Here is a 25,556-nt window from a genome sequence, read left to right on the forward strand (position 1 = left end):
ATTTTTTTTTTTTTTTTTTTTTTTTTTTTTTTTTTAGGTTAATTATAAATTATGTGAAGAAAATGAGATTATATACAATAAATTAAATAATAAAGAATTAAAGATAACAAAAAGTATTTTTTTGAATTCCTAATAAATAAGTCTATTCACTTATGTAAAATAATTGTGGATATAATTTTTGGATAAATATATTACATAATGTAAATACATTTTCTTTTTTTTTGTGAAAAAAAAAAAGAAATTTCTATTTAATATTTATTTTTTCCAAATTTTTTTTTAATTTTTTATATTTTTTGTTATATTTGTAAATATTTATAAAATTATTAACTATAGTTACATAATTTTTTGTATTTAAGTAAATGCCTTATGGTAAAAATGAACTTATTACACAATTGTAATAAAGAACGTAAAATAATAATTGACGAGATGAAAAAATTAAAATATAATTATAAAAAGATACGGAGTATCAAACACATAATAAAAGATATTAGCATTGAATTAACTAATAAAAAATTACTAGTATTTAATTTATCATATTTTAATATTTTTGTTTTGCTGATTATCTTTTCTTTAAAATACATTATATCCATAAAAATAGTACTTATTATTGTTAGTTTTTTTTATTTAAAATATTTAATTCATCATCTTCTTTTATTTTTATATAATTATAATCTCCACAAATTTAATGAAGTAATAAAACTACTATATAAATATGAATATGCAAAAATTGCTAATGGTATTAATGTAAAGAATGATTTAATTATAGACGATATATATAACAGTATATATAGAATAACAAAGTCTATTTTGTCTATATACTTCTTTTTTATGAAAAATACTTTTTCCTATTTATTTGAATATAATAATATAGAAGAAATATATAATTCCTCTTGTTCAAAAAATTTGAAAAAATTATGTTATCTAAAAGATTTTTACTTTAGCTTATTTATTGTACTTTTTGAATTAAAAATAAAAAAGAGCTATTCAGAAAAGGAAGAAAAGAGAAAACTTTATAAAAATATAAGAAATATATTTAAAGAAAAATATAAAAAAGATTATAAAATGATGGAAACAAGTGAAAATAGTCCTTTCATATTCTATTTTTATCAATCCTTTCATGATATAATAAAGTATATGTTTTATTTTTCTCACTTTTTTATTTTCATATTTATATCCATATTTTACCTTTCAAGAAGTTACTTTATTTTATCATCCTATAAAAATATTTTAAAAAAAAAAAGTAATTTATTTCTTACAAAGAGTGAAAAAATAAATAAACAAAACATTTTAGAAGGAAAAAACGAAATAATATCACTCCTGGTAGACTCATTAATTCTATTGAACTTCATTCACAAAAATGATAAAGACGAGGAAAATTATAAATTAATAGAAAATAAATTACACAATTCAATAAATTTAATAAAATCATTAAAAAATAAGATAACAAAAAAATTAGAAACAAAAAGTTTTATTCGAAACAATAATTTAGAAATAAAAGATATAAAAGAAGATGAAAGCAAAAAGAATTTCATTAATTACTTACCTTATGAGGAAAAAAATGTGTATGAAACTGAAACTAAATTAATTGAAAACAGCATTATTGAAAATATTGAGAAGGAAAAATATTTAACTTATGATATTTATTATTATGATAATAAAGAAGGTGAAAATTGTGAAGAGAAAAAAAATTGTAATGAACAAAAAAATAATTATAGTATATTGAATGGTCCTAATAATAGAATGATAAGCAAAGAAGAATTAAATGAAGAAAATGAATTACAAAATTCTATTAATACATATTCATATATTAACAAATATAGCAATAACAAAAAAGAGATAGAATACAAAAAAGAATATTGTATTAGTTCGAATGATAAAGATATATATAAGGAAATATGTATTGATAATTTGTTAAAAGAATTAAGAATAAGATTTAAAAAAAGGAGAAATTACAAATATGTGAAGAAAAAGTTATGTTATGATAGTAACAAAAAGGATTTTTGCATAAAAAACATTTCATCAAATGATATTGACTTGTTAAATGAATATGATAAATGCACAGAAGAAACTACAAAACAACATAAAATTGTAAAAATTTCTGACAATAATGAAAATATCCAAGAGACGGTTTCAGATAAAATAATTATGAAGAATAATTATTTATGTAAGGAAGAAGATCAAGATATATATGAATCAGATTTCTTAAAACCAATAGAAAATATTTCCTCTTTTAGAGAAAAAATTGCATCATCTATTTTACAAAGAAACCTAATTCAGAAATAATTATTTAATTTGTTTTTTAATAAAATTTTTATTTTTTTAACATTATGTATTTTAAAAACATTTGTTAAAATACATATAAATTAATAAAACATTAATAAAATAACTATATATATTATGAATAATATATAATAAATTCCCAAAAACAAAACTTATTCATATTCAATGCACTTACATATATATTATTACTTAATATTTTTTACATTATTTGTTTTTATTTAAAAAAAAAAAAAAAAAAAGGAGAAAAACAAAAAATATGAAATATAAGAAATCTAATAGATATCTTTCAATGATCAAGGGTAATTATTTTTTTACTTTTGCTTACAATATTAATGAATTCAAAACTGTATGAATTCATTTCATTAGAATAATTCTATAAAGAAGTAAACATTTATAAAATATTTTTTTTTATTTTATATTATTTTAATATGATTCATTGTTTTATAATATTTTATTTAATTTTATCTTTTCACTTACTAATAATAGTATGGTATCCAAATGATTTAATGGTGTATATGCTAAAATATTATAAGAAAGATATTTACTAAAAAAAAAAAAAAAAATGTATATATATATATATAATTATTAAAACAAAATATCATATATAATTTTTATATATTATTGTAATATCTTTTAAAATTAATTTTTTATTTTTTATACACACAATTATTTATGCTTATTAATATTTTAATTTATTAATTTATTAATTTATTAATGAATATGTTTATATATATATATATTTAGTTATCATTACTCATCATTAGAAGTAATTAATTCATCTTCTTTTTCATTGTATAAAGTGAAAAGCTCCTGGTTTTTCAAATTATAATAAAAACCATTCCTCCTTTTACACATGTTATATCTCATTTCTTTCAAAACATATACATCAGGGAATACTGATTTATATGGATAATTTATAGAAATGCTATTATTATTATTATTATTATTATTATAGTATTTTTGAAATGTTGCTTGAATGGATGAATTCAGTGCTATAAAACTCTTATAATAATTTTTATTATAATAATAATTAATATTCATATTCATTACACCTTGAAAGGTACAATTTTTTGTATCACCAGTATTACTATTTTTTAATTTTATTATTTTCCAATTTTCATAATTAAACAACACGTCAACAGAATTTACTTCATTTTTATTTGTTAATAAGTAAATTTCATTAAATAGAGAAAAAATGTAAAACATAAATTCACAATTTTCTTTCATATCTTTGTTTAACTCATCATTTTCATTAAAACTTGATACACTCTTCTTTGATTCATCAGGAATAATAAAGTTCTTTTTTTTCTCATTTTTAAATAAATCATTTATTATTAAATTGTGCTTAAGATCATAAGATAATTTATTCATATAAGAATCATACACATTATTAAAATATTCAAAGCAATACAAATTAAATATCAATTTTAAATACTTATATTCGTATTCCTTAATATATGGGTTAATATTATTTAAATCATACTTTTTTATTTCAATCAAGCTTAATAAGCAAGAACCATAAATAAGAATATGAGAATTATTAATTATAGACATTTTTAAAGTACTTAGATATTTGTCTAAATTTTCATTATTAATAACATTCTTTTTTTCTATTTGTTTTTCATTATTATCAGTATTAATGTTATTATTTATATTTATATGGTTATAACTTTTAATAAAGAAACTAAAAAAATCTTCATTATTAATTACATTATTTATAAGTATATAAGTGGTATATTTATAAATTGGTTTAGATAAAAAATTAACTATAGTTAATAGTAAATAATGATTTTCATTTATTAATGAGTAAGCCAAATAAGAAAAATAACTTATACTACTAGGTAAAAAACAAATTTTTAATATTTTAAAGGATGGATTAGAATAAAGCTCATTCATGATATATTCTTCTTTCTTTAATTCTTTTATAAAACTGGAAAAAGAGATATTTTTATTTTTATTAGTTTCTTTGAATTTTGTATCCTCTTTAATTTTATCATTTTTATCATAGAATTCTGTCTTTAATTTGGTTCTTTCTGTTTCTATTACTTCCTTTTTGTAATTTTTTTCTTCTTTCTCCTTTTTAAAAACATTTTCTAGATTACTTAAAACATAAATATTTTTATACATGTGAATAAACATATTTAAGTTTTCTTCACTAAAAACATCTTTTTGTTCATCTGTTTCGAACTCTTCTTCATTTTTATTTTTACATATGTTTTCTTTTTTACAATTATTTAGAAAAGCTTCACATTTTTGTTTTTCATTATCTACTTTTTTTTGCAAATGAGTATCATAGTTATTGCTTTTATATAGTAGAGGTAGATATGTTTTAGGTAAGTTTCCATTACTATGCTTTATCGACTTAATTTTTTTTTTCAAAAATTTTTTAATAGTTCTCAAATTAGGGTAAGTAAATATAATTAAATTTAAGCTTTTGTCAATACCTATAAAAATATTCTTGTACAAATTATGTTGATTAATACAATGAAAATCTCTTAACAAATAACACATATCTTTCTTTTTTTTTAATCCTAAGTTCTTATTTAATATTTCTTTTTTGTTTTCTTGAATATTTTTATTCAAATTTTCATTATTAGTGTTTTCTTTTAAATTACAAGATTTTTCAAAAAATAAATTTTCATCCAATTTTTTTTCATTTATTTCTATTAATGAATATTCACTACTTTCCTCATATTTATGTATATTTTCATTTTTTATTGGATATAATTTTTTTGTTTTAATACTATCATAACTTAAAACACATTTTTTGTTTATTTTTTCATAATTGTAGAAGATGTTATAAAAATATAACTTTTTATTTATATACATTATAATCCAATCTAAATTATTATAAATATAATGATAATTATCAGGAGTACTAACAAATAATTCTGCCATTACATTTTGTAAACCTAGTGTTTCTTCATTTTCATGCAACTTACTTATTAACTTCTCTTTATTGTTAATTTGATCATTTGTTTCATTTAGAGAAGGTTCTTCTACTTTATTTTTTAACGAATTTAATTTATCTTCTAATTCCTTATTTTGAGAAATTTTTATATTTACCATTTTTTCTTCTAGTTCATCTTTTTTATTTTTCATTGCTTCTTCTTTTTTTTTCAATTTAATTAAAAAGGTATTTTTCCTTGTATTCTTCATTCTTTTAAAAGCAAAATAATAGCCTAAATTACAAAAGATTCTATTTAATTTTTTTACATTATAGGAAAATGTCTTTTTTATACTTATCATTGTTTTATATATTAAATACATTTTATATATATAATCACAAACTTTTCTTTTCATTTCTTTTTTCTTCTCTAAATATACTCTGTAATATTTATTAATCCAATTATTTATCTTTATTACTGTCACACACCTTCTGAATCTCATAATTCTTATTTCTTTGAAAATTTCCTTTTCTTTCTTTAAAGATACATTATCATTTAAAGAACAATTGTTATAAAAAAAATAATTTATCTGAGTATATATATGTGATTTCATGAATATATAATTTGTTCCAATCTTAAAATTTTTTGAATCATCAAATAATCTCATGAAATAATATATTGTATCATCTTTACCACAATACTGTAATTCACTAGGTATACAATTTCTACATTTTTCTAATAATTTATCTTTTAATATTTTATGAGATAACCCATTATTTATTATTTTAATCATTTCATTTGCTCCACATTGTTTTAATTGTGCATAGACTAAACGTCTTTTGAAATGATCTTTTTCCATTTTTTCATTTGGTAAAATACATCTTATGTAATACATATCAGTTTTTTGTAAATTATTAAATAACCTATCTAGTTCTTTTATATACTTTTTACTAACACTTAATATATTATTCTTAATGTTACTATTAGAACCAGATATATTATATACCATTGAGGAAGCACTTAAATTTGTTCTTTGCATTCTCATATTTACTAAACTATTTGCATTAACATTACTATATTTTCTATTATCACTTATATCAACTTTTAAAAATTTTTTACTGTTATTTAATTTATTTATTAACTCTTCTTTTTCGATAGAAGAGATATTTATAGTATCATTTTTTTCATTCTTCAAATAATTTTTATTATTTTCTAGGTAAATTTCGTCATTTTCTACTGATATTTTGTTATTTGAGCTTCCTATATTATTTTTTGATTTCATTCCTGTTTCAATATTTTCACATGTATAATATTTCTCTTTATTCTTTTTCAATATTCTATCATCTTGATCCCCATGACTACTTGTGAATTTATATTCTTCTTTTTCTTCTTCATACTTTTTCTCATTTTCGAATTCATCATCTCCTTTTAAAAATAAATTTGTGGATGTTTTGATTATATTTTCTATTTCTACTTCAATTTTATCGCTATTTTTATGTATCCAGTTATTTATATTATAAGTTACATGTCCAGCATAATGCTTTATGAAAAATTTATTTTTTTTTACATTCTGCCTTTTTTTAGTGTATTTATTATCTTTGTTATTTAAGAAACCATAAATGTTATTTTCAAGATAGCTTTTTTCATTATTTAATAAATAAGTAAAAAAGTGATCATCTACCTTTTTTTGTCCACTACTATTAAGCTTAGTTATATCATCTAAATTTGCAAACATTTTCTCAATAAAAGTGATAGTTTCTTTAAAATTAGGAATTTTTATATCATTCCATAATAAATTTTCTGACTTGTATATCACCTTTTCTTTTTCAATTTCATTGTTAATGTAATAATTATTTAATTTCTCATTTGCCAAATTGATACATAATTGTTCAAAATCATTACATGATAATTCTTCGAACCCATAAAGATCTAAAATAGATATAACATTAGTATTTAATGAATATATATGTTCATTCATTATTTGTTCTTTTTCTTCATTACTTAAGTTTGTTATATTTATATCATTTATTATTCTATTAAATAAGTTTTTATATATTACCTTTATTAATGTATGTAAAGTAGACAATGAATTATCTTTGTTTCTGTGTGTTCTTATTTGCTCGAATGATACATTAATATTCTTATATTTAATTGTATTTTGTAAATCGTTTAAATCTATTTTTAAACATTCACAAGCATTTTTATAGCTCTCACTTAATAAATCATCCTCATTAGGGTCTATTTCTCCTAGATGTATTATACCGGCTATAACGTCATAAAACTGATTAATTTTATTTTCATCGTAATTTATATAACGTAACCCATTTAATAAATATTCAAAATTTTTTTCATCTCTATGTCGATCTATTTCTATTGAATTATTTTTTTCTATACCATTGATCTTCTTTAAATTTTTCATTTTATATGCATCATTATTCAAAAGATTATAATAATGTATATCTCTAATTAAATTTCTTTTTTTTAATTGTTCGTCAGTTAATCCCCAAATTAGCTGATAAAAAACATGAAAATTTCTCTCCCCAATATTTTGAGTAATACATCTATTAATTTCTAGTAAAAGTATTAATATTTTAATGTTAGAAAAACAATAATTAAATATAGTATCATCTTTTTTTTTTTTTTCTACAAATATTAAATCATTAATTCTTCCACATCTACTACTATTATTATTTTTTATGGTTTTTGCATTACTCATAGATTCTATAATATTATTAATATAAATAAGCTTATCAATTCGTTCATAATTTATAACTTCACTCATTTCACCGAAACTACTTTTTTTTGATCTATTTTCATCCATCTTTTCATTTTTATCTTTCATATTTTTCATTTTTGAATCATCATTATCTATTAATTCTTTATTATATGATAATAATTCATTTTTTTCTGTTATTTCATTTTCATCCTCTTCATCTGAATTTTCATTTAAATAAGAGTTCATATTTTTATATATTTTATTTTTATCAGTATTGTTTTTGTTAAAAAATATATAATGAAAATATTTAAAAAGAAATTTGCAATTTTCTGTTTTTCCACTACCACTATGACCAGAAACAATAATTGTTTGTCTTTTCTTTTTTAATATCATATTTCTATATGCCATATTACCTATATCATAAATATGTGTTTGAAAATCTCTATTATTATTTATCTCATTATTTTTAAACTTAAATAAATAAGTATTCATACGTTCAACATTGTAAAGTCCCTTAATTTGTTTATATGGATTAATAGCTAATAATAATGAAGCATGAAACGTATAAATTTTATTTTTTTTATATCTGTTTCTTAAATTTTCCATAACATTTTCTTCATTAAGTTGCAATATATCTATATTGTTCTCACTATCAACCTCAATTTCATCTTTTAAACACCGTGTTACTTTATCTGCAGGTATATTTTCTAGTATGTTATCTTTTCCTAATAAGAAAAAAATATATATATATATATATTTAATTAATATATATTTATAAATATTATTGATATATTTTTTTTTTTTTTTCTGAATTTACTAACTTTTTAAGTTATATGTATTTTCCAATTTATTAAATGCACATATTTCCATTTTTTTATATGTATTATTATAGAAATACCACACATGAGTACATGAATATATATTTTCCTTTTCTTTGTTCTCTAGAGATAAATTCTCTTTAATCTTCTTTTCATTTTTTATTAAATCCTTTTTTTCTTCATCTTTGATATTTGATATGTTAGAATAATAAAAAGTTTCATTACTCTTAAATTTCAGAAAAGCCATAAGTTAACAGTTTATATTTTTCAAGAAAAAAATGAATGTGGGTATTCAATATTCTACCAAAACCTTTGGTACTTTAAGCTAATCATTCAAATTTGATTTATTTTCACTTATTTAAAACAATAAACTAAAATTTTCCTTGTCTTTTAATAAAAATAATAACAATTATAAACTTACAATTTTCTCTATTCAATATAATGCAAAAAAAAAAAAAAAAAAAAAAGACATATACACATAAAAATGCGTGTTTAAAAATTCATTCATATAATTTATAGAAGCAATAATAAATTTTAATAAAACATAAAAAAAAATTTATGGATGAGCAAAAATCAAAAATATTGTAATAATGATGTTAAAAAATTGATTTAAAGTTTTTGTTGAAGTCTCAACTCTTATTAAATGATTATACACTTTTTTTTATATAACTAATTTAATTAACGTTGAATATTGTAGATAACATATATATATATTTATATATGTATATATAATATATATAAGTATGTTCATTATTTTTATTAAACTATATTATGTAAAGATATATAAAATTACAGCAATTTTTTTTAGTATATCGAATGAAGGCAATGAATTTTACCTTTTTCACTTTTAAAACTTATTAAATAAATAAAAAAAGTGAAAAGAAATAAAAAACATTTATGATGGTAAATTAAAATGTAAAGACCAAAGAAGAATACATTTTATTTTAATATTGTACAATTCAAAGAATACAATGAATTTATAATTTTTAATGAATTTATATTACTTTACGCCATATTTTTATAGTACTTTTTTTTTTTTTTTTTTTTAATTAAAAAATTTTAATAATTGTTTAGAATCCATTATTGAAAATGGGAAACTTTAAAAAATATAATTATATGAACAGTTAATATAAAAAAAAAAAAAAAAAAAAAAAATAGGTATTTTTGCGTTCAGAATTGTTCTGTTTTTTTTTAGTTTTTTTTTTTTTTTCTACACAATTATAATAATTTTATTTGTAATATTACTCTGGAATTTATTGATATATCATTCATATAATATAAAATTATTATTATATATATATCATATTGTCATTTTATAATGAATTAGCATATCAATTTTCTGAAATAAAGTATATAATATGGACAGTTAAAAAGGTGCAAAATTTTTATAGAACTAAAGCCAACATTGTTATATTGAAAAAATAAAGATCTTATGTAATGATTTTTTATAGAAAAGTTATATGAAGAAAAAAAGAAAAATATATATATTTAAATATATAAAAAAATATATACATTTTATTGGATTAATGTATTAATTTGTGTGTAATATTTTTTTTCACTACAAAATTTAACATGTGTGTGCATAAATATGTGCACACCATAAGAAATTTTATGTTAAAAAAAAAATTACATGTTATTTTATTTTATTTTTATTGCTTCTAATGTAAAATGAATTATTATACTTTTTATTTTTTATATTAGAATTATTAAAAAAATATAAAATTTTAAATTTCTCGTAAAAAATAAAAAATATAAATTTATAAATATGAATATTCTATTAACTTTTTTGTTATGAATTCTTTCTTCATATATTTTAATACTTTTTTTTTTTTTTTTATTCTTTCAGGGTTACAAGTAATATTAAATTTCTATAAAAGATGTAAATAATAATAATAATATAAAGGTAAGCTAAAATTTTTATGATTGTAATTTAAGTATTGATATTTCTTCTAATTATATGGAAGTATATAAAACTGCAACTAATATAAAAATTTAAAAAATTGGATATTTAAAAATGTTGTTCTTTAAAAATATAACGTATAAAAATTGTTATATTTATTTTGGATATTTGTTTACATTTTATTAGTTATCTAATATAAGAAATTTCATTAAATATGTATTCTATATATTTTATAAATATATGCAAAATAATATATATGTTTTTTCTTATTAATTACTTAGAAATTTTTTTTTTCATTTGAGTTTATGAATTTTTCCTTCAAACTTCTTCATCTAAATGGATTAACGTTTGCAGTAAATATTAATCTATTTTTATTTGGATAAGTTTCATAAATATTAGAAAATGGTTTTATTTATTTTATTAACCTTTTATAAAAGCTACTTTTTTTTATGGGATTAAAGAAGAATTAAAAAGAAGAATGAGTGTAGATTAAATTATATTTTATTTTTAAATTATGAAATATACATATATATTAAAATGAAAAATATAAAAAAAAAATTTTATCTTTTTATTTACTTCTTCATTAGTATCTTTAAGATTAACTTTATTTTTTTTTTCAGAAGCAACATAAGCTATTTCGTTGCGAGCGTTTTCAGTTTTCAACATACTTTTCTTTGATGAAAAAAAAGTATTTTTCATAGACACTTCTGAATAATTATTCCAGGGGTAACTTTGATAAAATTTGTATATATTTAAATTATCGTCAAGTAAACTTTTATTTAAAAAATGTATTTTGTTATTATCATGATAAATAATCTCATTTATATTTGTAATACTATTTGACATATATTGATAGTCATCTTCTAGTCTTTTAATTTCCTTTTTTTCCTAATAATATGAAATAGTTCAAATAAAATAAAAAAATTATATGTAAAACCCTTTTAATTTAAATATAAAAAAAAAAAAAATAAAATAAGTTTATAATTGTAACTTTCATAATAGAACATATGACATTCTTATAAGTGTACATTATGTCTTCAAAAAAATCACGTTCTTCTTTAAGTAAATATAATATCTAATTAAAACATATATTTAATATCCAATGAAGTATTAAAAGTTTTTTATATTTTATAAATTATAATTTTTAAATATATATTTGAATAATAATGTAATCCCAAATTTTTACATTTTCACTATGTTTCAATCCATATTTACTGAACTACATTTTTACTATTAATGTTATTTTCCTCTATGATTATTATTTTTATTTCTAATATATTTATTTTTTTTTTTTCTTCTTTCATTACATCACTTTCAACTGAGTCCGCATAATTTATAAAATGCTTATAAATGAGATTTTTTCTGTATATTAATATTTCTTCATTCTATATATTATTAATGAAAGACATTTTATTTATATTAAATTTAAAAAAAAAAAGAAAATGTGTGTTTGAAATCAGTGAGACATTAATTTTTTGAAAAATATACCTCCTCTTTTTCTGCATTAAATTTTGTAAATTTTTCATAAACTTCACAAATATTACTTATTTTATTATTATTATTGTAAAAAATAACAATTATTTTATTTTCTGGTATTAAAAAGACTTTTTTGTAGATTGCATTTTTCATATTCTAAGATGTAGAAGAATAATATTAGAGTTAAATATAATGAAATAAAATAAAAATAAAATATATCATAATTTTTCTAAAAAAGTTAATATGTGAAATTTTTTTTTTATATAGAACCTTATTTTTATACTTCACAGTAATTTTTGTTACGTAATATTCATTTCCCTCAAAACTCTGAAAAATAATACACATTTTATATATTTTTTTTGCAATTGTAATGTATATATATATATATATATAGATATATTTCTTATTAAATGTAATAATATATACTTGTAGCTTGTATATAGTTTTAATATTGTCTGAAAGTTTCACAGATCTATATATTATACTGAAAAAAATTTAATAAAATATGATATTTATTTACAAAAATAAATAAAATATTTTTTTCTCTTTTGATTTTATACTTATCATTTCTATTCACATAATATTCCATTAATTTGTAACTTTTTATCTGAAATTGATAGTTGTAAATTATTTGATTATTTTCGTCGAGGTATTTTTATTTTTATTTTATGTTTTCTTTTTACCTCAAAATAATAAATTAACCCATCTGACCTAAAATAAAGCAAAAAGATTTATATAAAAAATTATACATACACATTTATACACATATGTACCCACCTATTTGAATAAAATTTGAAATATGAATAAAATCCTATTATCTTTTAAAAACAGAAAAAAAAGGAAAAAAAAATTACATTATTTTTTCTTTTAATTTTAATATGTGGATTATTCCTATTTATATACTTGTTCTAATTTTTTTAAAAATTGATGACTATAATCATCATAATATTCAATAATCTTAAATTTTTGTGGTAAATATATTTTAGCTATTTTTTTATCTCTGAATATGTAATGTATTAATGTAAAAAATTATTGTTAATATCTATTAAAAATTTTTAAAAAGATGCTGAATTTTTTTTGAAAAGTTTCTTTACCTTCTATATTTATAAAAGCTACAAGTATAATCAATACTCGTATAATATTTATTCTCATAATGAGTATGCATTTCTATTAATCCATCATGCTAAATAATAATAAAAAAAAAAGAAAAAGACAATAATTTAAATAGGAAGTTACATATATATGCTTACAATTTTATATCATTATAATTAATTAATTAATTATTCTCTTTTTTTTTTTTGTATATTAAAATTAACTTGTAAAAAATCTCCGTATTCATCTTTTTTGCAATTCTCATAAAAAGTTGTATTACAACCTATACATACAAGTGTATATTATAAAATGAAAAAAAATATATATAAGCAGAAATTCTAAAAAATATGGTAATAATAACAAATACCATGAGGATATTTTAAAAGAAATCTGTCTTTTCTAATTTTATAGAATTTATTTTCAATAATGGGATTTAAGGTCTTCTGTAAAATATATATTTATATATATATATTAGAGAAAGTTATTAAAAATAATAAGATTTAAACATTTTCTAGAATTTTTTTTTTCACTTTATTTTTAAATTCTTCATAAAATGCAGGGACAAAATATTCCTTATTTTTAATTTCTGATATTAATGTATTCATATTTTCAGTTTTATTTATGTTAATCTTAACGAAAAAAGAAAAATATTTATTTAAAATTATAATGTTATTAGATTCAAAATGAAATAAAATAAAATTTTTACGTAAATATTTTTTTCGTTCCATAAGTAAAAAATAGACTTATAAGGGCAATTATCAATATTATATTCTCTACCTTTCAGGGAAAAAAAAAAAAAGAATATATTAAATACACACTTAACAATTTACACTTATAGCAGAAAAAAATAAAGCACCTGACGACATTTCTATAAAAATATCCTTTTTTAGATCTAAGCTTTTTTTTATAAGAATCCACATATGAACATAAAAATCATTATCAGAGATTATTTTTTTCTCTTCAAATTTAATATTTCTTAACTTCAATTTTTTTTATTTTTTGTGTGTAAATAAAAAATATTGTATTATTTATATGCACATTCATAATTTTTTTTTTTTCTTTTTATATTTACCTGACTTTTGTTAATATTCAATACTTTTTCGTATTTCCTCTTTTTTTCTTTTATTTCAGGTATATATTCCTATATATGTTTTTAATCAAATTTATTTTTATATTATATTATTTAAATTTGTTTTTATTTTATTTTTATGTTAAATAGCTGTAAGAATACTATACATTTTTTTCTTTTGATTGTTTAAATTCTTTTAAATTAAAGTCGCAAAATAATTTTTTCTGCAATTTTGAAAAATTTTGTAATAATCATATACATTTATGTAATTATAGTTTATTTATTTATATATTTATTTTATTTTTTTTTTTTTTTTACATCATTTTTAGAACAAATATAGAAAGGTGCTTCACCACATACAACATAAGCTTCATAATTTTTTGCTAAAATATAAATATAATTTTACATACAGATGATTATTTAGATAATTATATTTAATTATTACATAATAAATTTTTCTAGTAAAAATAATGAAAAAAAGAAAAAAAAAAAAAAAAAAACTAAATACACTTATTTTTTTTGTTTTATTTTTTTAACTTCTTAAAGAAGAAACAACTATAGTTGATAGATCTGCGCAATCAGCTATCTGAAAATAGAAATTTTTATTTTTGAAAAAAAAAATAAGAATAAGATAAAATTGATATGAATACCTTCCAATCAAATACTCGCGATACATCTGGAAGTAGCAATGTTTTAATTTTTTTTTTTAAAAGTATTTCATATGTAAAGTAATTTTTAATCAAAGAATATATTTCCTTATAATTATTTCCTTTGCTAAAAAGAAGGAAATAAAATAAAAAAATTTATTATTATTATATATACTCATTTAAAAAATTAAGCTTAAATAAAATAATAATTAAAATAAGAATTAAATGATTTTATATATATATATATATTACTCAAATGGAAAAAAAATTTGTATTATTGAAGAACATAAATTTCTTTTGTTTCCATATTCATCAATAAAAAATTCACAAAATTCAATGTTATATTTTTCCCTTAGCTAACAAATTTTTATATATATAAAGAACATTATATAATCTTTGTTCATATTAATTTAAGCTATTCTTAGTAACCTTTATTTTTAGCGTTTTCAGATAATTTAATATAATTTTTTCTTTATCTGATGGTAATATGTTGCTATAATTTTGTATGATTGCTTCTTTATTACTCTTCAAATACTTTTAATAAGAATATATAAATGTATTTATATGCACATTTTTTTTCTTATATTTTTTTATACTTTTTTTCAATTTTGTTATTACATCTAAGCATCGTTTGAGTTTATTTTTATTTTTCATTTTTTCACTAATAAACTTTTTAAAAAATATATAATCTTATTTTTTAAAAAAGGTAAAAAATATTTATAAAAATCTGCAAGGATATAACTGAGTGAATAATTTTAAAAATAGAAAATGCACACACCTCTAAAATAAAAAAATATTTAAATTTAAATAGTATAGCTTATATTAAGTCAAACATAAATGATAAGTAATTAAAAAGTATTGAAAAGAAAAACTAATATAAGTGAAAAAAATTAGTTATAAAAAGGATGTTAAAGAAAAAAAAGAAGAAAAAGCAAATAAATAAAAAAAAAAAAATAAAAAAATAAGAAAAAAGTAAAAAGAAAAGAAGAAAAAAGAAAAAAAAAAAAAAAAAATATTAATAATAAAAAATTAAAAATGAAGAAAATTATATATGTTATGGAAACATTTATTTATACAATTTGAATTCAATATATATAAAGCATTTTGTATTTTAAAATGAAGAAAGATAAAATAAAAGAAAAATATATAAAAGCTTTGTTCATTGAAGTTGAAAACGATAAGATACAAAATAATGTAGAGCAGTCTACTTATAATTTTTTTTCTAGTGTAAATTATGATATATATGTTTTCAATAAGAAATTTTATAAATTGAAAAATTTGTATGAGGTCGATATTAAGAAGACATTATTATTATACTTATTTAAATATAATTTTTATATTCCTAAAATAATAAAGTAATAAAGAAAATTAAATAGAAAACATATCAATAGGAAAAATAACATTTTTATTTATTTATATTTTATTTTATTTTTTTTTTTTTTTTGATATTTAATAGAAGAATAATTTTCAAAAAAATTTTGCTCCAAAATGAGAGTAAAGATATTCAAAATTTTAACTACAACATTTATCTCTTATTGTCTTATATAAAAAATCCAAATATTAATGAAACAACTCAAGTAATAATTAATTAAAATTTTTATTTATTAAAAAGTATATTACTTTTTTTATTTATTTATTAAATCTATTTTCTTAACAGAAAATAATTGATTTAGACGTATTCAGAACGAGAATTAATAAAGAAAATGAAAAAACTGTATATTTTTTTAACCTTTTTTTAAATTACGCTTGTAGTTATTTCCAATTTAAATATAAGCAGGGGTTAAATGAAGTTTTAGGTATTTTATGTATATATTTTATGTTTTCCCTTTTTTTCTAAAATATCTTTTATATATTACTTAAATTTTTTATATATTATTCAAAAATATTATGTATATATAATTATGTTTTAATATATATTTTTTTATTTCACGTCTATATTTTATTTTATTATTATTTTTTTTTTTTTTTCCTAGCTCTTTTTTTTTATCTAAAAGGGAAATATTTTAATATGATTGATGTTTATTTCTGTTTTCAAAATTTTGTTGAGAAGTATATAAAATAATTATTATAGTAAAAAAATATTTATTTATTTTAAACATTTATTTTTTAATTTTAATTTTTTATTATTTGATTTGTATAATTCTATTTTTTTTTTTTTTTTTTTTTTTTTTTGTTTTTTTTTTTATTCCTTATAGGTTTCTAAAAGAATTTTATTATGATGATGAATTTTTTTTTTTACAAATATCATTTTATCTCTTTAAACTATTAATTAAATACCATGATCCTTTGTTATCAGAAATATTAGGTTAGAAAAAATGTGTTACACTATATTTTATTTCTTTTTTGTTTTTTATTTTTAAATAAATATTACTCATATCCTTTTTTCTTTTTTATACATTTATAGAAAAGAATAAAATGACGCCAGAAATTTATGCTTCTTCATGGTTTTTGACTTTATTTGCATCAAAAAGCAATCTCAGAATTTTAAATATAATATACTTAATTTTTTTATTGGAACATAACCCTTTTTTTTATTTTTTTTTTTCTTTAGCTCTTTTAATCTTACATAGGTATATAAGACTTTTTGTAAAATGAATAATATCTATATATACATTTATTTGAGTTATGAAACATGAATAAATATATTATTATTATTTATGCTATATTTCTGTTTTCATATATTTTTTTTTTTTTTTTTTATAGAAATGTATTTTTGTGTGTAGATAATTCAAATTTACCAGAATTATTAAGTAAAATAAATATTTTTAATAAAAAGTTTCTAAAAAAAGTAAAGAAAAAAAAGATAATGAAATAATAATAATATTAATAATAATAATAATATTAATAATAATAATATTATTAATAATAATAATATATGCATATATATATATATATATATTGTGTTTAGGTATGGTCTTTAGGAAAGTTTTTAGAAAAAAATACTCCTATATCTTTTGTTCACAAATTATTTTTTATTAAGAATATTTTGATTTATTTGACGAATGAAAATTCAGCAGAAAATTATAATAAAAAAAATATTTTGTTAAATTTTTTTAAATCAATCGATTATATGTCTATAAATTCCTATGAGATAAAAAAGTAAAAATATTTTTTAATATATAAACATATATATAATAAAGTTATTTTTATTTTATTTTATTTTATTTTTTTTTTTTTTTAAAGAAATATTTCTTTAGGAAATGACAAATATATATTTTTTGATATTAGATCAAATTATCATTTTAATTCATTTCATATGAAAAATTCCATTAATATAGAATTAACTAATAATTACATAGAAATATTAAAAAGTATGAAATTAAAAAAAAAAAAAAAAAGAAAAAAATTATTACATTTCTATTTATATAATATTTTTTTTTTTTTTTATACTTTTTATTAATATTTTTTTTTTCGTTTTTCAGATAGAATCGATCTACAAAATAAAAATAAAAAAATAAAAAAGGAAACAAAAATAGTGGACAAAAAGATATTTTATATTTTAAAAAAATACAATAATCAGGAAATATCACGAAATGATAAATTACTTTTCATTTTTTTATTAAGGAGTAAATATAACTTAAAAAATAATATTACATATGATGATAACATATTATTAAAAAAAGTCATTGTAAATTCAACTGTATCAAATAAAATTAATTTTGGAGCTTTAGAGAGAAAAAAACGAAAAAGTAATAAAAAAAAAAAAAAAAGAAAAAAAAAAAAAGAAATATTTAAAGGTATAAATTTACTAAATGCCAAAAAAAATCAATTGATTGATTTAAATTTATTTTTTTTTGATACTTATAAAAATAAAAAATATCATAAAGTACAAAGTAAAAACTATAGAATTAAATTTAAATCAGTTGAACAAATAAATTATAAGTATATAGAACAAAAAAAAATATATAGTTGTAAAAAATACTACTCAGATGATGATATTTTATCAAATCCCTTTAGTTTAACATGTTATTATATTAAAAATAATTTTCATTCAAAAATAGAAAAAGTAACTGATAAAAACTATACTAAAAATCCTGAAATAAATAAAACAAATACTAATAATTTAAAAGTTAATATAGAAACATTAAAAAATACATATTCAACAGAAGCAAACAAAAAAAAGGATTTTTCATCAGAAGATAATAATTTAATAAATATATCAAATAAAATTAAAAAAAAATCAGATTTTCTTGAACAAAATTTAAATATAAGCTCCTTTAATTTATATTTATTAATAAAAGAAAAAGTTCTAAAGAATGAAGATTGCTTGAAATTTTTATTCATAAATATTTTAAATTCAAATAAGCATATAATTATTTTGTATGACGAGAATTTTAATAATACTAAAAATGTAAGAAAATTTTATTTTGATTTAATATATAATTTAAAATTAAAAAATGTATCCATTATTGAAGGAGGAATTAATTCTTTTCATAACTTAATTAAAAAAAATGAAATAAATTTAAAAAAAAATACAACATCAAAAGATAAAAAATTTAATGATGTGTATTTTTCGTGTAATATACATAAGAACAGAAAAAAGTTACATCAATTTCATCAATCAAAATTATGTTATTTATGTGAAAATAAAAATATTAAAAATGTGAAGAAAAAAATTTTAGATGAATTTTTTTATGAGATATATAACGACTTTACAATTTTTGAAGATTTCTATTATTTTTTGACTGAAAAAAGGGGCCAAATTAATTTTTTATCATTCATTGATTTAATTAAGCAAAAAAAATTATTAGAAAGTATACATCATAATAAGAAAAAAGAAAATGAATCATCTACATTCCCATTATCAAACATAATCAATTTTATTAAAAGAAAAAAAGTTGAAAAAGAAAAGAATACATCTGTTTTAAGTGTGAATAAAGAACATAGTAGAAGTAATGATAATGATAATGATGATAATGATGATGAGGATGATGATGATAATGATAATAATAATAATAATGATAATGATAATGATATTAATAATAATAATAATAATAATAGCGTTGATGATAATAAATATTTTACTCCCAGAAAGAATAGTAATTCTTCATTAAATGAAAAGGATATATACAATAATGATCAAATAAAAAAAGAATATTTTAATTTAAATTACTATCTAGATTATTATAATAAAAAGAAAAATGAATTTTTAAATTTACCTTCAACTATGGAGAAAAAGTACATAAAAGATGATGATTTATGTAATGTTAGGAAAAGTAGTAAATTCAATGAATATAATTTTGATGAGAAAATGGATATAAAAACAAAATACGAATATTGTAATAATAATAATAATAATAATAAAGACCATTTTAAAAATAATTTAAATGAAAAAATGCAAAAACGGAGAGATACTAAAGAGATATATAAAGAATCGAATGATAACCTTTTTCAGAAAAATCAAAAGCTTACAAGTAGTAATGAATATGAAAAAAGTAAACACAATAGTCATTCATATATATATAATTTATATTCATACATTGATATATTATGTTATAATAATTTATTATACAAAGATAAATGCAAAATTTACAATTGTTTTATAGTTTATGTTTATCAACCTTTAATTCCACATAATATCAGATCAAATAATATTATTAGTAGTTTTATTCAATATGTTAAATATATTAAAAATGTTAAAAAAAACAATAATTTAATAAATGACCCCAATATATATTTAAGTTGTAATAAATTAAACTCAAATTTATTTTTTAATTTATCTTATTTCCCTTTTAATAATTTAAGAAAAATTAATTACCCGAATTCCTATTTAAATAGTACTCGTCATGAAGTTGAAAATGAAAATTCAGTTAAGGATAATTTTTTATATCAAACAGTTAGAGAGGAATTAACTCAAAAAAAACAACCAATTCATAAGAATGAAGATGAAGATGAATATGAAGAAGAAAAAGAAAAAAAAATAAATCAAAGGGAAAGGAATAAAGAAAAAAATTATAACTCTTATGATGAAATACTAAATGATTCTATTTTAAATAATACATGGATAAAAAATAAACCTGAATTAGGCTTATGTAAACTAATGATTTATGACCATCTTTTAATTTTATATGGAACACCGTATTTATATGATGTTAATATTTTAATAGACAAAAAAAAGAAAAAGGAAGACATAAATAATTATATTTTTAATTGTGATAAAGAAGAATTAAAAAATTTAGAAAAAAATAATAATGAAAATTATAATACCTTAAATGAACAAAATTTAAAAAAAAACTTTAAAGAAGAAAAAGATGAGTTAAGTAGTCATACTGATATTGGAATTCTAAATTTTTTAAAAGAAAAAAAAGAATATAATAACAAAGAATATCATAATTTAAAATATTATGACGATTTATTGCAAAAGATGATAATACATAAATATAAAGACTTAAAAAAAAAAGATATTTTATTTAATATTGACTGTTATAAAATGAATAGTATTTATTTAAATTGGAACCTTTTGTCTGATCATTTATTTAATAGTATAACTAAAGAGCATATAAATGATACATATAATTATTATAAATCATATTTCAATTTATCTAAAAATAATTTGTCAAATAAAAAAGGAAAATCATATTATTCAAGTTCCTCATCTAGTAACAATACTTGTTCTTATATCTCCGATGAACATGATTTCTCCTTTTCAGATTATCACAGTTTATATATGAAAAATATGAAAGTAATAAAAAATTCAAAGAGTATAAATCAAAATAAAAAATCCAATTATGAATATCTTAATATGACAGTTGATGCAATTAATGTTTATGCTGTATTTGATTTACGCACTATTCATAAAATAACAACAAAAAGAAATTCGGATAAAACCCTTTATTTCTATTTTGCAACAAACAGGGTACAGTAGTTTTTAATTTTTTTTTTTTTTATATATTTATAATTATTTATTCATTATAATTCTATTTTTTTTTTTTTTTTTTTTTTCAAGAATATACCTTTGATGATTTTAAATTTCGAAAACGAGGTCGAGGTTCAATCATGTGTTTATTCAATTAAAGAAGTATACTCATGTTTTGCAAATAAGAAATAGAGCTTAATTAAAAACATTTCTTTTATTAATACTTAAAACTCAGTATATAAATTTTTTTTTTTTTATGCATTATAAAGTTTTTTTTATTTGATTTTATATTATACTATGTTCTATATTAATAATAATATTTGCAAGTAAAAATACTTTCACTTAATTATTTTTTTTAAATATTTATAAATACTTGTAAGTATAACTCAAAAATATCAGGGATGATATACATATTTTTAAAACAAAGTTCAAATTATATATATTTTTTTTTCTTTTTAGACAAATTACAAATATTTATTGCAACTTAAAAAAAAAAAAATATATATATATATAAACATATAGTATGATAAAATAATTAATAAATAAAAAAAAAAAAAAAAAAAAAAAAGTTTTTTTTTTTTTATATAATCAACAATTAATACAAAATATACAAATAAAAAATTATTAAAAAAGATAATATGAATAAATATATATTTTATTAGATAATAATATTTTTTCATCAAAATACTCATTACACATATAAACGAGTATGTTATTTATTAAAAGGTAAAAACACAACATTGTAATTTAATGGAAGAAAAAGTTAAATAATTATAAATAAAAATGCAAAAATATAAATGTATATTAATTTTAATTTTAAACAAAGATATGTGATATTAAAAGTATAAAAAAATATAATAGTACGAAAGGGACAGTTTTTTTTTTTTTTTTTTTTTTTTTTTTAAATCACACATGTATTCATACAAAAAATTATAAAATATGATTCATATAAAAACATTCTTGTAGCTTAAGAAATTTCTGTCAAGGATGGTGCTCTATACAAAATTTTTTGATTATTTAAATCTTCATCTTTGTTGGGTAGAGTATTATTTATATATTCATAACAATTATTACAGCAATCATCTCCTTTATTGCAACAATAAGGTTCATTATTAGGATAATTATATTTTATGTTATCTAAATTTTTATCATAATTTCCAAAATGAGAATTATTTTCATTATTATATTGAAAATTGAAGATTTGATTACTATTACAATTTTGTTGATTTTCATAATTTGAATGATTATTAAAATTTTGATATTCACAGTTTGCTTCATTGTTTTGATATTGCTGATTATTATAATATTGTTGATCTTCATAGTTCTTTTGGTTATCATCTTTATATTGATAATGGTAATTTTGTTCATTTTTATAATTATGAAGATTACTATTATATTTCTCTTCATTATATTCCATATTATTATAACTTGGCTCATTAATGTAGTGAATGTTAGAAATACTATTATAGTTGTTTTTTCCATATTGGCTATCATTTGAAACATTGTAATTAACTTCTCTCTGATAATCAACTGCATTTTCTTCATTTATATAGTTATTTTGAAAATTACAATTATTATTATGATTATTTTCGCATTTTTCCTTATTATTGTTCATTATGTACTCATCTTCTATTCCATTTTCATAGTGGTGAGCCAATATTTTTTTTATTCTATTAGAATTTATCCATGGAAAGTTAGTTCTTCTTACTCCTTTAATTTCATTAGGCGTTGTTTCCCCTTGAGGACTTGATAAAAAAAATGAATCTTTATGAACTTCATTATTTTTTTTTAAAAGACATGTTTTTTCACAGATAGATCTTGGTGTTAAAGTTCTGTCTAAGTTATCTCTAGCTTGTTTAGGGAGATTTAATCTTTCTCTTTCAAAAGGGCCATCAGGATTTGCATAAGGAGGGTTCCTATTTTTTATTATTGGTAACTTGTCACTTCTTTTTGCGTCTTCAGAAACTGTTAAAAATCTATCATTTTCTAAATTTGACTTATTGTGTGGAGCAGATTTTCCCATAATTCTTTTCCATGTATGATAAGTTTTTTCTAAATCATATTCATCAATATTTATATTTACAGTTGCACTTCCACTTTTTCTACCTACACATATGCTCATTTTACCTTGCGTGTCAGGAACTAGCTTAGTTTCAAAAAATTGTTGTTGATTGTCATAGGTGGAATACGAGATCAATGGTCTTTTGGCTGGAAAAACTTCCACTGGTTTATGATCTGCATGATTTAAAGCATCTTTCATTTGTGAACTATCACTATTTACATTTGATATTTTTTTTCTAGAATTTATATTTAGCTCTGTAATTCTATTACAAACAACACCAGCATTTTTATTTTCATCTATATATGTACCGCAATTTTGCATTACAATTTTTTTCCCAAATCTAGCTTCTACGTTTTCTTGAGGTACTATAGGATTTGATATATATTTTCTTTGTTGCAACATTTTTGAAAGATAATTTAATTTGTTATGATGAATATATATAGAGAGTGTTTATAATATAAATAAGCCACAAAAAAAAAAAAAAAAAAATTAAACAAAATTTAATAGTATTACATAAAAACAAAAACTATAATAAAAACAAAAAATACATGGAATTTTATATTTTATTCTACATTATAACATTTGTTATTTTCCTGTCTTTTTTACTTTCTTAAATTTTTTTTTTTTTTTTTTTTTTTTTTTTGGAGATGTTAAATTCTTAAACTATTTTAAAATATTTTATTTTATTTTTTTTTTTTTTTGTAAAATTTTATATGCAGCGATTAATAATTTAAAGTATAGTTGTGCAAAATACAATATTTTCCTTATGTGAGTTTTTTTTTTTTTTTGTAACATAAAAAAAAAAATAAATTGAAAGTTGTATTTTCTTATCAAATGCTGCAACTAATATAAATGCTATTATGTGTTTATAATTTTATTTTTTCATCTTTTATAAAGTTTGCTCTATTTTTTATTATTCTTAAGATACTTAATGCTATATCATACTTTATAGAACAATCACCATACAAGACTTAATAGAAAAAAGGAATTGAATAAAAAAAAAAAAAAAAATTACAAACCATAATACTTAATCATTCAGACATTATATATACACAATTTAATTTTTCTTAAAATTTCATTAGATTTAATAAGAAATTAATTATTTAGATTAGATAATATTCATTTAATGTTTTTTGTTTTTTTGTGCACACATTTACAAAAGTAACCTTATCTATATATAGAAAAGTTAGTTGAAAAAAAAAAAAAAGAAAAGAAAATCAATCTAAAAAAACATAATAAAGAATAAATAATAAAAAATAAAACGTAAAATATATATTTAAAAGTAAATTATTGAATAAATAATAAAAAATTGTCTATTAAGTACCATATAAGAAATCATAAGTATAAAATATTAGAAGAGAAATAATAGTTAATAATTAAAAAGTTATATACAAAAAAAAAAAAAAAAAAAAAGTTAAAAATAGAATAATAAAGATCTAAACAGAAAAAGTCCTTAGAAATAACAACAATAAAAATTACATTATATTAACCTAAATATTTATTATATCATAACATTATTTTTAGATGTACTAACATCCTCTAATTTTGAAACATATTTCTTAAAACCCTTTATTTCTATACTTAAATTTTTTTTGACACACACATTTTTATTTATACCATATTTTTTATTTTATATTAATTTTTATATAAACTATTTTTAGATATTATAAATGTTCTCAAATAAAAAATAAGTATATTAGATTAGGTGAGATTCTTTAAATATGATACCTATTTTTTTTTTTTTTTTGAATA

The 25,556-nt window shown here is 17.7% G+C and overlaps 6 protein-coding genes across 6 annotated transcripts in view; 3 read left to right on the forward strand and 3 right to left on the reverse strand.

Annotated features, from left to right (window-relative positions):
- The window catches only part of PGAL8A_00451300 (conserved Plasmodium protein, unknown function), a gene marked incomplete at both ends in the record, with an annotated part of 1,578 nt that extends 1,445 nt beyond the window's left edge, over positions 1-133 (forward strand). The window contains one exon of the mRNA XM_028673266.1: positions 38-133. Coding sequence (XP_028529736.1) covers positions 38-133 — 96 coding nt within the window. The remainder of the gene's footprint in view (positions 1-37) is intronic.
- Positions 134-366: 233 nt separating this feature from the next.
- On the forward strand, positions 367-2,283 carry PGAL8A_00451400 (conserved Plasmodium protein, unknown function; the record flags this gene model as incomplete). Its single annotated transcript, XM_028673267.1, has 1 exon — positions 367-2,283. One exon carries the CDS (start codon positions 367-369, stop codon positions 2,281-2,283), a length of 1,917 nt encoding a protein of 638 aa, XP_028529737.1.
- Positions 2,284-2,566: 283 nt separating this feature from the next.
- PGAL8A_00451500 (myosin D, putative) lies at positions 2,567-8,949 on the reverse strand (the record flags this gene model as incomplete). Its single annotated transcript, XM_028673268.1, has 4 exons — positions 2,567-2,653; positions 2,758-2,824; positions 3,035-8,609; positions 8,706-8,949. The coding sequence occupies 4 exons, from the start codon at positions 8,947-8,949 to the stop codon at positions 2,567-2,569; spliced, it is 5,973 nt and encodes a 1,990-aa protein (XP_028529738.1).
- Positions 8,950-11,109: 2,160 nt separating this feature from the next.
- Positions 11,110-15,540, reverse strand: PGAL8A_00451600 (conserved Plasmodium protein, unknown function; the record flags this gene model as incomplete). Its single annotated transcript, XM_028673269.1, has 24 exons — positions 11,110-11,490; positions 11,594-11,677; positions 11,910-11,987; positions 12,091-12,234; positions 12,349-12,405; positions 12,505-12,562; positions 12,639-12,685; positions 12,762-12,789; positions 12,856-12,896; positions 12,982-13,078; positions 13,173-13,261; positions 13,395-13,453; positions 13,538-13,613; positions 13,701-13,799; positions 13,877-13,947; positions 14,027-14,150; positions 14,243-14,311; positions 14,407-14,463; positions 14,558-14,622; positions 14,777-14,825; positions 14,890-15,013; positions 15,139-15,242; positions 15,316-15,420; positions 15,505-15,540. The coding sequence occupies 24 exons, from the start codon at positions 15,538-15,540 to the stop codon at positions 11,110-11,112; spliced, it is 2,142 nt and encodes a 713-aa protein (XP_028529739.1).
- Positions 15,541-16,002: 462 nt separating this feature from the next.
- On the forward strand, positions 16,003-21,934 carry PGAL8A_00451700 (conserved Plasmodium protein, unknown function; the record flags this gene model as incomplete). The annotated part of the gene is made up of 11 exons (XM_028673270.1): positions 16,003-16,241; positions 16,343-16,463; positions 16,544-16,682; positions 16,860-16,935; positions 17,082-17,191; positions 17,291-17,456; positions 17,590-17,674; positions 17,795-17,985; positions 18,070-18,197; positions 18,309-21,742; positions 21,833-21,934. The coding sequence occupies 11 exons, from the start codon at positions 16,003-16,005 to the stop codon at positions 21,932-21,934; spliced, it is 4,791 nt and encodes a 1,596-aa protein (XP_028529740.1).
- Positions 21,935-22,709: 775 nt separating this feature from the next.
- On the reverse strand, positions 22,710-24,206 carry TLAP1 (thioredoxin-like associated protein 1, putative; the record flags this gene model as incomplete). The annotated part of the gene is made up of 1 exon (XM_028673271.1): positions 22,710-24,206. The coding sequence occupies one exon, from the start codon at positions 24,204-24,206 to the stop codon at positions 22,710-22,712; it is 1,497 nt and encodes a 498-aa protein (XP_028529741.1).
- Between the last annotated feature and the right edge of the window lie 1,350 nt (positions 24,207-25,556).

Source organism: Plasmodium gallinaceum, assembly GCF_900005855.1.
Source record: "Plasmodium gallinaceum strain 8A genome assembly, contig: PGAL8A_v1_130, whole genome shotgun sequence".
NCBI classification, from domain to species: Eukaryota; Apicomplexa; class Aconoidasida; order Haemosporida; family Plasmodiidae; genus Plasmodium; species Plasmodium gallinaceum.